This window comes from Odontomachus brunneus, unplaced genomic scaffold, assembly GCF_010583005.1.
Source record: "Odontomachus brunneus isolate Ranch 3 - 2012 unplaced genomic scaffold, Obru_v1 Obru_scaffold_079, whole genome shotgun sequence".
Lineage (NCBI taxonomy): Eukaryota > Metazoa > Arthropoda > Insecta > Hymenoptera > Formicidae > Odontomachus > Odontomachus brunneus.
The window spans coordinates 157,971-173,336 of record NW_022639529.1 but is presented as its reverse complement, the minus strand read 5'-3'; the positions used below and the strand labels follow the sequence as shown (position 1 = coordinate 173,336).

The 15,366-nt window shown below is 29.7% G+C and overlaps 2 protein-coding genes across 4 annotated transcripts; one reads left to right on the top strand and one right to left on the bottom strand.

Annotated features, from left to right (window-relative positions):
• Nucleotides 1-7,557: 7,557 nt before the first annotated feature.
• Nucleotides 7,558-8,552, bottom strand: LOC116847522. 3 transcript variants are annotated; one of them, XM_032822612.1, is made up of 3 exons: nt 8,485-8,552; nt 8,150-8,280; nt 7,558-8,061 (listed from the first exon to the last, which is right to left on the bottom strand). In XM_032822612.1, the coding sequence occupies exons 1-3, from the start codon at nt 8,502-8,504 to the stop codon at nt 8,045-8,047; spliced, it is 168 nt and encodes a 55-aa protein (XP_032678503.1). In that variant the 5' UTR covers nt 8,505-8,552; the 3' UTR covers nt 7,558-8,044. The 3 variants fall into 3 exon arrangements, with proteins under 3 accessions (XP_032678503.1, XP_032678502.1, XP_032678501.1); XM_032822611.1 differs by having other exon boundaries at nt 7,558-8,280; XM_032822610.1 differs by lacking the exon at nt 8,485-8,552 and having other exon boundaries at nt 8,150-8,240.
• Nucleotides 8,553-11,743: 3,191 nt separating this feature from the next.
• LOC116847521 lies at nt 11,744-13,940 on the top strand. The gene has a single exon (XM_032822609.1). It carries the CDS (start codon nt 11,850-11,852, stop codon nt 13,158-13,160), a length of 1,311 nt encoding a protein of 436 aa, XP_032678500.1. The 5' UTR covers nt 11,744-11,849; the 3' UTR covers nt 13,161-13,940.
• The last annotated feature ends 1,426 nt before the right edge of the window (nt 13,941-15,366 follow it).

Here is a 15,366-nt window from a genome sequence, read left to right as displayed (position 1 = left end):
ATATATATATATATATATATATATATATATATATATATATATATATATATAGACCTTTCTTGACACAATTCGTAAAAAAGTAGAACGGATTAGAAAGAAAAGTCAAATACCATTTTGCGATATTTGCAATAGTTTTCGAGTAATTAATTATTTCATGTGTGTACTTGTTCGAATTTACAATAAATTTACTAAAGTCACTTCCTTGGTAACTTTATATTTTATTTTGAATTTTTCAAAGTAAATGTTCATAAAGGATGTATTATATTTGTCATATAGTTTCTCTCCACTAACGAATATTTCTAGTTTGTCATCTCAACAGTTACAATTTATCTTGTCAACAATTTTTTCGATATTTACAAACATACTTGTACATTATTATTAATGTTCTGTGTATTATTATCGGTTAAACATCTATATATAACCTATATACATATTTCTGTTACATTTCGTAAGTTGTTGAGCTTCGCGCATTATTCCGAAGTAAATATTACATACAAAGTACTCATAAACGATAATTACTAAGACGTATGGCGACGAATTTAGCAGAAATAATAACTTTTCATGAACCAAACCTAGAAGACAAATATAATCAGTTTTTCAATCCAAACATTTGTCATGTTTGCAAGCTGCCCAGTAAAAAATTAATAGCATGTAATCAGTGCTGTATAATTTCTTACTGTTCCAAGGAACATGAGTTGATACATAAAGACTCGCATCTGGAGATTTGCAGAGCTGTGACAAAGGTAATAACACACACATCAGATTGGGTGATATGTCGCAATTCGGAAGTATGGATAGAATCACGGAAGAAAATTTTACGAAAAATACTGCCTAATCTATCACGCTGTATATACCCGTACGAAGTGGAGATGTTAATATGCGCAAAATCGTGTTATAAGTGTCACTGGCAGATGGACATAACATCTTGTAATATTTGTTATTCAGCCAATTTTTGTTATGTTCACCGAGAGCTATTTAATCTAGAACATAAGAATTGCAATGAGCTATTGCTATTCCTGAACATGAATGTCGCCTATATGAGAGACGACATTTTGAATTCGTGTATAGAGAAAGAAAAGTTCTCTACATTTCCTAGTGACAAACCTTATCATGACATTATTAAATTTATTAATAGCTATGCAGACTTAGAAGCGCCGAATAATGATGAAAAAGATGATAACATCTCTCTTTTAACTTTCTGGACATTAGAACATTATGTATATTCAGATTTTGTATCCAACCCGATGACATTAAATTACGCGTTGCAAGAATCAAATTTATTATATCTACCACACACAGCTTCTAAATTTATCGTTCATATTATAAATGCAAGTAGAATAGATGTAATATGTATACAAATATGGCACATTTTCCTACATCTCTTTGAAAATATGAAGGAACTGTATATTATATTTATACAATCGCCAATATTCGAATCGTGTGATTTAGGGACTGTTTGTCCTAGATGCCACAAACGTGAACAGAAACTTTATGTTGAATACGTATCAGAGCCGTATCACAATTATGCGAGCTCAAAATTATATAAACAACCAGATGTGATCGTTATACTTGACACAAATATGTACTTTATAGGAAGATGGTTTGGATCTATAACAAAAATAATAAAGCAACAGTGTCCGTTACTTTTAACCAGTGACACGGAAAAGACAGCCCAAGATAATGTAAATAAGATACAAGAAGTAACAGATGCAATTAGAAATCGATTGTATAGGAAAAATAAATTCCGCAGTTATAGGCCATACAGAAATTATATGACTGGTGGGCTTTGTTACCGAAATGAGCATTTTATTATGTATTCATGAATTTAAATCACATGACCGACTCAATCAATGGCTAAAGGTCATATGATGTTTGATGGTAATTTCATGTTAATATAGCAATGATACTTTTTATGATATTCAATTTTTAATTAAATTCAGGAATAAATAATAAATTTCTTATTGAGACACACATTCAGTTGTAAATTAATAATATTTTGTTTCTTTCTCACAATATAAGTACAAAAAAATATAAATAAAAATATAAATATAAAATATAAAAATATAAAAATAAAATAGAAATATAAAAAATATAAAACATATATATATATATATATATATATATATATATATATATATATATATAACATATATATATATATATATATATATATATATATATAACATATGAGAAGTAATAGAATGGTTGTCACACACATAGTACCTTAAAATTTTACAATTTGTCACATGGTTTTCCGTAGTAGATACTATAGATACTATACGCAGCCACGACCGTTCTGTATTGAGGTATATGTAATCATCTTGTAAATTTCTTCCTCATCATCCGCATTCTGCAAGTAATAGTTTATAGGAATAATTGTAACACATTTTATACAGATTATTTTCTTTACACTGTACCTTGTAATAAATATTCATATCTTGTTATATCGACTTTTGCAATTTAAATTGTCAAGATATATTAAGAAGTATAAAAGTATATCTGAAAATATTAGTGTCTTCAGAGTTATTACTAATTATTGTAAATTAAATACAGGTGTATAACCACAGTTGCCAATAAAATATAGACTAATTAATAGTATACATTCGATTGTGCAATAATATGCGTTACATATCACCTATTATTGCAATGTTTTTAACAATTAGCAGAAAGTACAGCATAAAAAAGCTTTCTGGACATATTAAAAAGATGCATTATAAGCATAATGCTATAATTAGTCATGCTGAAAATAATATATTTGAAAATTTATTTGTGAGAGATAAAGTGTAATCACAGAAATAAGCTTTATTTCTTAAGAATAAATTTTATATGCCACAAATATATTTTCAAATATTTTTCTTAGTGCAACTGTTAATTAGTTAGAGCTAATTGACATCACTAATTTCTACACGATCGCTGAAGTCTAAAAACTCAGACTGTTCCCAATAAAAAGGTTGGGTGATTGTATCAATAATGGAATATTTGTAAAAATATTACGAAATGAGGTGGACGATGACCTAAAGACAAATCGTGAATAACACGAGAAACGAAATGTCTAGTTTTTTACGATTATTTGAATAGAATTATCGAACTTCTTTAGCAGAATAAGGAAATTGTGTGAAACAATTTTTTTCCTTAGATCAAATAATAGAAATATTTGTAGTGCCGAACATTTGTATTTGTGAATAAAAAAATGGTCCATTTGGTTTATTTCAATAGATGAACTTTCTTGAATTTAATAAAATTCATTGAATCCAAAGAAATCCTTGCAAAATCCAAATTTGCAAATAACGATACGACAATATTGAATGTGATTCATCAATTTTTACGTTTACGGCACATGTTACGTTACTACTATATTTTCGCTACTATAATTTCGGTGTGAAGGTTTTAACACATTTGATGTTCTCCGAGTCAAATTTTAGCACAATCTTTGACCTGAACTTCCTAACTTCTGTATTTGTTGGGTCTAAAGGATCTAAAGAATCAGCGTACGCTTTTTTCATCAAAATCTGTTTACACTTTTTTGGAGTTACATAAAGTATTATAAAATATGTTAACAATTATACCCACAAACATAAAATTTATTTAAATTTATTGAACTCGGGAAATATTTGGGTTATTTAAATACTGCGAGGCCTTTTTTATGTAACATGCAAATATACTTTTGAGTTTACTTTTGACAAGACAATACCTAAAATTCACTTCAATTACATAACTGTCAGTTATATAAAAACTTTTTTATATACAATTATAAATAACTGTATAAAATTAAGATAAAAGTGTATAAAACTATGTTTAGTTTGTTATATGATTATATATAATTTTACACGACATTTTACATACGCACAATTTTGTACGAGGCTGCATAATGCTCCTTATATACAATTATATATAATTCTTCATTACATATAACAATGTGGCAAATATGATACGTCCTACTTTAAAAGACACAAAATGAGTCGCGAAGTTTATCAAAGAAGATACCTCAGAAAATTTGTTATAATTTTGGACAACATATTAAATGTTACAGTGTTGTGCTATAAAAGTCACTTAAAGTGAAATAATCCGTTAAAAAGTCAACTTCATTTAATCTGAAACGGTATCCATTTATGTATTGATCATACCAAGTATTCCTTAAATTTGACAATCGAGCGGCACGCGCTAATCGTAATGGCTTTAACAGAGTTTTTAGGACTTACATAATGTGCCTTTATAGTCACAGAATATTATAATATATTTATTATATAATATTATAATACATTTATTATAATATTTAGCAAATATTGAAATATATTTATTAGCAAAACATAATTCTTTATTATATATAATTTTATAAATATATATAATTCACACATATATAGTTATATACAATATATAACATTTAATATTCTTTGTTTAAGTTTGGTTTGCATTTTATTTGTGTTTAAAATAATATAATTATATATAAATTATCATTTCTTTCAATAAAAGCTATGTTATTTTGTTAAAATGAACCAATTAGATTAGTTTCAGATTTTAAACCAAATATTATTATGAATAATCTAAACAGAAAATATTTTAAAGCAAATTACTTAATACTCAAAAATTTAAAAAGCTTTAATCTTTCGTTGAACATCTAAAAGCAGTGATGCAATCACTAGCTCAATAATATATATTATAACAATATTTGTCGGAAATTTAATGTTGTTCCGTTATTTTAGTGTTTGCTCGTAAATATATTATAATATTCTGTGAATACTATAAAAAGATAAATTATGTAAGTCCTAAGAACATCCATAGAACTATTATAATAATCGCGTATTGCATGATCACAAAAATTTAACCTTTGGAGGGCCGGAAATCGTTATATCGGCGTGACGGCAGTGTCAGATTTTTCACCATTCAATCCAATGACATTGACAAAAAAGTTCTAGCTCTCAAAATAAAAAAGTCGATGAAAAAATAGCCGGTCCTCAAAAAGTTAAGGAATAGTACTTAGCAACCAAACAAGATTACTTAGATCCAAACAAGGATGGGTGATCGATTCGGATCAAAGAACATTTTTTTAATGGGTTTGTTAACTTAGAGTGACCTTTATAATACATTACCGAAATACCTAAAATTTTGTTCGCAATTACAACAAATTTACTAAAGTAACTTTCTTGATAAACTTTGTATTTTGTTTTGAATATTTTAAAGTAAATATTCATAAGTAATGTATCACATTTTAATATTGTTTCTCTCTACTAACGAATAGTTCGTCATCTCAACAGTTACAATTTATCTTGTCTACAATTTTTTCGATACATATAAACATACTTGTACATTGTTATTAATGTTGTGTGTACTGTTACCGATTAAATATCTATATATAACACGTATATATATTTCTGTTACATTCCGTAAGTTGTCGAGCTTCGCGCATTATTTTGAAATAAATATTACAAACAAACTATTCATAAGCGATAATTACTAAAACGTATTGCGATGAGTGGCCGGCCAGTACTAACTTTTCGTGGACCATACATAGAAGACAAATATAATCAGTTCTTCAATCCAAACGTTTGTCATGTTTGCAAATTTCCCAGCAGATACTTGATAACGTGTAATCGATGCTACATGATTTCTTACTGTTCCGCGGAACATGAGGCGATACATAGAAACTCACACTCAGAGATCTGCAAAATTATAGCAAGGATAATAACAGACAAATCGTTGTGGGTTAGCTATGGTAGCTTGGAAGAATGGATAGAATCACGGGAAGGAATTTTACAACAAATACTGTTTAGTCTGTCGCGTTTCACATCCCACTACGAAACGGAAATGATAATATGCGCAAAATCATGTTCTGTGTGTTTCCGACAGGCAAATATAAAGCCTTGCGACACTTGCTATTCAGCTAATTTTTGTGATATACACCAACTGGAATTTGGTCGGTTACATGAGAAGTGCTGCGATGATTTGTTGCTATTATTGAACATGAATATCAACCATATAAACGGCTATATGAAACATATTTTATATAATGACAGATATAAGTTCTGCAAATTTCCTGATGCAAAACCATATAATGACACTATTACATTTATTAGCAACTATGTACACACAAATAATTTATATGCTGATAGGATAAAATTAGAAGCTTTTACCTCAAATATCTACTGGTCAATAGATCAACATATATATTCTGATTATGCATCCGGCCCGCTGACATTATATTATGCGTTGCAGAAATCAAATTTAATATCTCCTTCAAGGACTGCACGTAAATATATCATTCATGTTATAGATATAAACAAAATAGATATAATATGTTTGAAAATGTGGCATATTTTCTTACATCTCTTTACATATGTGAAGGAACTGTATATTGTATTTATAAACTCGTTAAAATTTGAATCGAACGACCTAGGCTTTGTGTGTGGTAGGTGCAATCGCTATAGGCAGAAACTGTATGTTAAAAGCATATCAGAACCGTATCACGATTATGTACGCTTAAATTCATATGAAAATCCGAATGTGATCGTACTGTTTGAAATAGAATGGCTTTTCATAGGAAAATGGTTTAAATCTATAGAAGCAATAATAGCGCAAGGGTGTCCGTTACTTTTAACAGCTGATTCGAAAAATACAGTGATAGAAAATATAAACAAGATACAAAAACAAACAGGTACAACCAGAAATCGATTACACAAAGAAAATAAATTCCGCGGTTATATGCCACATAGAAATTATAAGACTGGTGGATTTTATTACCGAAATGCATACTTTATTATGTATTCATAAATTTAAATCACATAATCGACCCAGTCAACGGCTGAAGGCTATATTGTTTGATTCTATTTTTATTTTGGTATAGTTGATGATACTCAATTTTTAATAATATTCGAGAATAAATTAGAAATTTCTTACTGAGGCGTATATTTAGTCATAAATTAATAATATTTTTGTTAAAATATAGTTTGCTGATTTGTCAGTATACAGTTTGTTAGTATATAGTTTCTTATCATTCAAAATATATAAAATATGTTGTATATGACGTAATAGAATGCTGGCTATATATATATAGTATCTTTAAATTTTACAATTTGTCACATGCTATGCCATAATTATAGGTAATATTATATACAGCTACGATAATTTTGTACTGAGTTTTATGTATTTGTTTTATATCCCAACTTCATTGTTTGTGTTATGCAAGCTGTAGGTGATGATAATAATCTCAAAGTTTTATGTAGGTCATATTTTTCAAAATGTACTTTGTAATCAATAATTATAACTCGCTAAAGTCGACTTTTTCGATTTAAATTGTCAAAATATATTAAAAAATATGAAACAAACCTGGAAATATTTCCGAGTTATAACCTGTAATTGTAAATTATATACGAGTGTAATTATAGTAGACGATAAAATATAGATCTTTTAATAGTACACATTCGTTAGTAAATATATATTATGTTTTTTTTCCTGATTTTGTAAAAGTGTAGTTCATACAATATTGAACAAAAGTATATATATGATTGTATAAATAATATAATAATATTGTATTAATAAAATCCGTTATATATATATCGCTCTTATTGTTACACTATTTTCCGATTAACAGTAAGTATAGCATAGAAAAGCTTTCCGATTAACAGTAAGTGTAGCATAGAAAAGCTTTCTGGTCACATTATAAGGATGCATAATAAACAAAATACTACAACTAGTCACATTGAGAAAAAAATATATTTTAATATATAATATAATATATATTTTAATTTGATTTTTTCGGCTTTCGTGGTGTCTGATTGGACTGATTTTTAGTCCATTATCTCTGTTGAGATTGTTGAGGTGCTTTTGAATTTCCAAAGATTCCCTGTATTTCCTAGGGAAGTAGTTGTTAGTTCTGGCCAGTACTGTTACTTTGTCGAACCGCATTTTGTGTCCGCTTTCTAGATTGTGTTCCTCTAATGCTGACTGCGTTCCGTTTTTCAGTTTGACTGCTTTTTGATGTTCCTTTGTACGTGTGTTCACCATCCTTCCGGTTTCTTCAATATAGACTTTACCACAGGAGCAGAGGATTCTATATACCCCAACAATCTCAACAGGGATAATGGACAAAAGATTAGTCCAATCTGACAATCTATGCTCCCAATTTCCAAATCATGACAGACAACAAATTTCTCACCACCATCCTCTCTTGCTAACATCCCCACCTTCTTGTCACCTCCTTTCCTCTTCCCATATGCCAAGTACCATATAAAAGAAGACCTCTCAGGAGCAACTCGCCATCGGGTCGTTCCTCTCTGGTGAAGCGGACTGAAATTTTTGCGAAATGTCGGAATCAAAGATGAATCCACGCGGCTCAAACCCGAAAATCAAATCTAATATATTTTAATATTCATTTGTTGGAAATAAAATGCAATGTGGGGGATAAGTGTATAGAAATAAATTATATTTCACAGAAATTTTATATCCCACAAATATATATTTTCAAGTATTTTTTTCAGTACAACTGCCTACCAGATGAAGCTAATCGGCATCACTAAGTTCTACACATTTAAAATCTAATAATCTAGACCAGTACGAAGGATGGTTAGTCGTACCGATCATCAAATAATGGAACATTTATATAAAATATCACAGATTCAGAAGGATACACATACGATGATGTAATAACAATGACAGGTTGTCAATAACATAAAAAGAAAGTCAAATTTCTTAACTTATTTGAATAGAATTACTGAACCATTTTAAAATAAGAAAATTATACAAAATTTTCTTCTTCCTTAGATCATATAATTGAATTGATTGTAATGTCAAACAATAGTATTTATCGAATTAAAAATTAGATTATTTGGACTATTCCAATAGACAAATTTCCTTAAATTTAATAAAATTCATTATGTCCAAAGAAATCCTTGCAAGAACCGAAGGAAAATTTAACACACGCGTTGTCGCACATTCCAACATACAGGATGTCACTGATTTATTTTCAATAAGTTTATTGGAACATAGAACATACTGAGGTGAACATAAAAGTTTTATACCATTTTGCGATATTCGTAATAAGTATGAAAATATTAATTAAAGAATATTGGTGAGGAATCATATCGATATGTTAAATGAGTTGTTGTGGCGCCGTACGCCGTTTTATACTTTATACGTTAATTCAAACTGAACATAAAAGTCCTCTATCATTTTGTAGTTGACCACATGGACTTTTAGACAATAATCGAGGAAGATTAGTGCATGATCGCACACACTCATACAGCACAAACCTGCAACAGACGTTCTAGAGACGTTCTACGGGCATTCATTCTCCGAATTACCTAGAACAATCTCTGAAAATTTTGTGCTATTATCTGGGCAAATATATAACGATCTTTTTCATTAATATCTAAAATTATAGGAAGTTATTTGCAAAATAATGAATTTTTTATTATTTAATGTACATTGGATTTAATGTACAAACATGTAATATTCATTTGATTTAATGTACAAACATACGATAGCTTACATTTTTACAATAACCCATCTGCCAATTGCGTGTAATCATTCTTCAATCTTCCATAATGAGTACCTTGAGATTTATTGTAAATATCACAAAACAGTATGGAACTTTCATGTTCATTTCAAATCGATCTACGTTTCTACGAACGTTGCGGAGACAAATCTTGGAAACCTCTATATATCCTCTTATCATCTAGAATAATGAACGAATTTTCGGGTAACATTATTTAAATATTTAACCTACTCTCTACTATGTTAGGACAAACAAAATGTTTGTCCCAATTTTCAACAGAAAATGTCGAATACATATAATTCATGGAGAACATTTTGATATATATTGTGACTATGTATATATTATATAATTTTGTATATATGGTTGTGTAAAGATGCCTATGGATGTTTAAGATTCCTATTCACTATAATTACTCGATGAATTATCTGCTTCCACCGAGGATAAGAAGCATAATAAAACACAATTTGTCTGCACAATTGAAGCAAATTTCCTTTTGATTAACACATTACATTATGCCCTTATAGAAATATCATACTAAAAATTATTGATAATTACTTATTGTCTAGTATTTTTACTGAAAATAAATAATTATCAATGATTCTTAGTATAATATTTCTATAAAGGCGTGTCCCGTTCTCGATGATAATATATGTATAACTCTATATATAATTTACTTAATTAAATTTTCATATGTAACTTTTTATTTTATGTTGTTGTGTGTAAAAATACTATACCTTTATACTGCGAATACTCGAAAAATAATCTGCTTCCATAAAGTACAATAAAACTCAGTTTGTCTTTAAAATCGAAGCAAGCCTCCTTTTGATTAACACATTATACTATATTTTCCATCGTCAATTTGTTTCTCCACCAATTCCCAATCGCGAACGTGATATACGTACCAGCCTAGCGGTGATGAGACACCACGCATCACGATATGCAATGTTCGATCGTAAAGGTCTTCACAAACAAGTTGACATAACAATAACGTAAGGCGTATGGTAAAAATTTACCAATTATAAGCGAGTATTCACAAAATTGGCAACATTACGATTCGACAATATTCAATGTGATTCATCAATTTTTACGGTACGTGTTACGTTACGGTTACTACAATTTAGGTGTGAAGACTTTAACATATCTGATGTTCTCCGAGTCGGATTTTAACACAATCTTTGACCTGAACTTCCTAACTTCTGTATTTGTTGGATCTGAAAGATCTAAAGAATCTGCGTACGGTTCTTTCATGAAAATCTGTTTATACTTTTTTGGAATTACATAAAGTATTATAAAATGTGTTAACAATTATACACATAAACTTAAAATTTATTTAAATTAATTGAATTAGGTAAATTTTTGGGTTATTTAAATACTATGATGTGTTTTCTAAGTAAAATGCAAATATACTTTTGAGTTTACTTTTGACAAGACAATACTTAAAATACACTTCAATTATCTAACTGTTAGTTATATAAAAACTTTTTTATATACAATTATATATAACTGTATAAAATTAGATAGAAGTGTATAAAATTATATTTAGTTCGTTATATGATTATATATAATTTTATACGACATTTTACGTACATGGCTGCATGATGCTGCTTATATAATTATATACAATTCTTCATTATACATAACAATATAGTAAATATGATACGCCTATTATGAAAATCTACTTTAAAAGACACAAAATACATTACAAAGTTTATCAAGGAAGATATTTTAGTAAATTTGTTGTAATTTTGGACAAAACTTTAAGTACTTCAGTGTTGTGCTATAAAAGGCACTTGAAGTGAAATAATTCGTTAAAAAAAAACATCTTTTAGTCTGAAGCGATCTATGTACTGACCACCTATGTACTGACCATATCAATCATTCCTTAAATTTGACGATTGAGCGGCACGCGCTTATCGTAACGGCTTTAACGGTGTTCTTAGGACTTACATAATGTACCTTTATAGTAGTCATGGATTATAATATATTTATTAGCTAACATTGAAATATATTTATTGGCAAAGTATAATTTTTTATTATAAACTTTGTATTTTGTTTTGAATGTTTTAAAGTAGATATTCATAAGTAATGTACCACATTTTAATATTGTTTCTCTCTACTAACGAATACTTTTAATTCGTCATCTCAACAGTTACAATTTATCTTGTCTACAATGTTTTCGATACATACAAACATACTTGTACATTGTTATTAATGTTGTGTGTACTGTTACCGATGAAATATCTATATATAACACGTATACATATTTCTGTTACATTCCGTAAGTTGTCGAGCTACGCGCATTATTTTGAAATAAATATTACAACAAACTACTCATAAGCGATAATTACTAAAACGTATTGCGATGAGTGGCCGGCGAGTACTAACTTTTTATGGACCATATACAGAAGACAAATATAATCAGTTTTTCAATCCAAACGTTTGTCATGTTTGCAAACAGCGCAAGAAAGACTTGATAACGTGTAATCGGTGCTACATGATTTCTTACTGTTCCGAGGAGCATAAGGCGATACACAGAAACTCACATTCAAAGATCTGCACAATTATAGCAAGGGTAATAACAGAAACGTCGTTCTGGAATATGTATGCTAGCTTGGAAGAGTGGATAGAATCACGGAAAAGAATTTTACATCAAGTAATATCTAATCTGTATCCACGTTACATACAACAATACGAAATTGAGATGATAATGTGCGCAAAATCGTGTTGTGTGTGTTTCCGACAGGCAAGCGTAAAGCTCTGCAACACTTGTTATTCAGCGAATTTTTGTGATGATCACCAACTATTAGTTAATATTCTAATTCATAAGAAGTGCTGCGATGATTTGTTGCTATTATTGGAAATGAATATCAACCATATAAACGGCTATATGGAACATATTTTACATAAAGACAGATATAAGTTCTCCGAATTTCCTGAAGCAAGATCATATGATGACACTGTTACATTTATTAGCAACTATGTACGCATAAATTATCATTTATCTGTTGATACGATAAAATTAAAAACTTCTGTTCCAAATATCTACTGGTCAATAGATCAATATATATATTCTGATTATACATCCGGCCCGCTGACGTTATATTATGCGTTGCAGGAATCAAATTTAATATCTCTTTCAACGAATAGACTTAAATATATCATTCATGTTATAGATGTAAACAAAACAGTAAATATATTATGTTTAAAAATGTGGCATATTTTCTTACATTTATTTAGCAGAACAAAGGAACTGTATATTGTATTTATAAACTCGTTAAAATTTGAATCGAGCGACCTAGGCTCTGTGTGTTCTATGTGCGCACGTTATAAACAGCAAATTTTTGTTAGAAGCGTATCAGGACCGTATCATGACTTTGTACACTTAGATTCATTTGAGAAACCGAACGTGATCATACTGTTTGAAATAGAATGTCTTTTCATAGGAACATGGTTTGATTCTATAGAAGCTATAGTAGCGCAAGAGTGTCCTTTACTTTTAACCGCTGATTCGGAAAATACAGTGCAAGAGAATGTAAACAAGATAGAAATAAAAACAGGTATAAATAGAAATCGATTATACAGAGAAAATAAATTCCGCGGTTATATGCCACATAGAAATTATACGACTGGTGGACTTTATTACCGAAATGCGCATTTTATTATGTATTCATAAATTTAAATCACATAACCGAACCAGTCGACGGCTGAATGTTATATATTGTTATATGTTATATATTGTTATATGGCTTGTTATATGTTATATATTGTTTAATCCTATTTTTATTTTGGTATAGCTGATGATACTCAATTTTTAATAATATTCGAGAATAAATTATAAATTTTTTACTGAGGTATATATTCAGTCATAAATTAATAGTATTTTTGTTAAAACATAGTTTGCTCATTTGTCAGTATATAATTTCTTAGTATAAAGTGTGTTAGTATATAGTTTCTCATTTTTTCAAAATATGTAAAATATGTTGAATATGAGGTAACAGAATGCTGGCCATATATATATATATATATATATATATATATATATATATATATAGTTTCTTTAAATTTTACAATTTGCCACATTCTATACCATCATTATAGGCAATATTATATGCAGCTACGATCATTCTATGCTTATAACTAAGTAGTATGTATTTGTCTTATAAATGTATACTTCATTGTTCGTGTTCTGCAAGTGATAGGTGATGATAGTAATCTCAATATTATATGTAGATTAGTTTCTTCAAACTGTGCTTTGTACTCAATAATTATAACTCGCTAATATCAATTTTTCCAAATTATCAAAATTATCAAAATATATTAAAAAATATGAAAACAAACTTGGAACTGTTAGCGTCTCCCGAGTTATCATCTGCAATTGTAAATAAAATAAAAGTTTAATCATAGTCGGCAATAAAATGTAGATTTTTTAATAGTAAACATTCGTTAGTAATTATGTATTATGTTTTTCTTTTCCGATTTTGTCAAAGTGTATTTCATACTGTATTGGACGAAATTATATATACGATCGTATAATAATATCCGTTATATATCGCCTCTATTGTTGCAGTATTTTCCACGATTAACAGTAAGTAAAGGAAAAGCTTTCTTGTCACATTATAAGAATGCGTAATAAACAAAATACTATAACTACTCACCTTCAGAAAAAAATATATTTTAATTTGATTTTGTAGACTTTAGCGGTGTCCATTAATATTAGATTTGGTTTCCGGTTTTGAGTTGCGTGGATTCATTTATGTTTAATTCCGACTTTTCGCGAAAATTTCAGTCCGCTTCACCAGGGAGCAACGACTCGATACCGAGTTGATCCTGAGAGATCTTCCTTTTTATAGTAGTTTCCATAGTGGCGAGCAGGGATGGAGGAGACCGGAAATTGGGAAGGGTTAATTGGGAGGACAAGTTGCCAGATTTGACTAATCTTTTGTCCATTATCCCTGTTGAGATTGTTAGGGTGCTTTCGAATTTCCAAGGATTCTCTGTATTTCCTAAGAAATTAGTTGTTGGTTTTGACCACTACTATTATTTCCTTGAAGCGGATTATTTGTGCGCTTTCTAGATTGTGTTCCGCTAATGCTGACTGCGTTACATTTTTCAGTTTAACTGTGTTTTGATGTTCCATTATATGTGTGCTCACCACCCTTCCGGTTTCTTCTATGTACACTTTGCCATAGCAGCAGTGGACTCTATAGACTCTAACAATCTCAACAGGGATAATAGACTAAAAATCAGCCCAAACTGGCAATCTCGGTTTCCCGGTTTCCAAAACATGACAGACAACAAATTTCCCACCATCATCCCCCCTGCTAACATCCGACCTTCTTAGCTCCTCCCCCCTGTCCCCCTATGATAACTACCATATAGAGGAAGATTTCTCAGGAGCAACTCGGCAACGGATCCTTCTTCCCTAATGAAGCGGACTGAAATTTTCGCGAAACGTCAGAATCAAACAAAGAGGAATCCATGCGGCTCAAACCCGGAATCCAAATCTAATATGTATGGAAACCGCAAAAGCCTAAAAATCAAATGAAGTACTTCTATGGAGTGAGTATTCTTGCTAAAATCATCTCTTTTAGGCAACTAATACCATTCTTACCAAAAAACCTTTCAAGACTAGTCTTTCTAAAAAGATGCAGGGACAACAACATTGTCCCAAAGTACCTATAACTAAAAAACCATCTCGGCACGAAGAAGGCAAACAGTACTCTGCTGAAAACCGCAGCTTTGCTAGTAAAGAAACGCATCCCATACACAAAAATGAAAGTTAGTAAAATCTCCCAAAAACTTTTCCAACTCCACCTTTCCTTAGTCTCAATCCTTCGACCAGACTTATGACCAGATTGGCCCACATGCAACGTACAAAC

Bases quoted from the DNA above. Each gene is read 5' to 3' on its own strand.
- LOC116847521 (XM_032822609.1), top strand. From the start codon at position 11,850: ATGAGTGGCCGGCGAGTACTAACTTTTTATGGACCATATACAGAAGAC.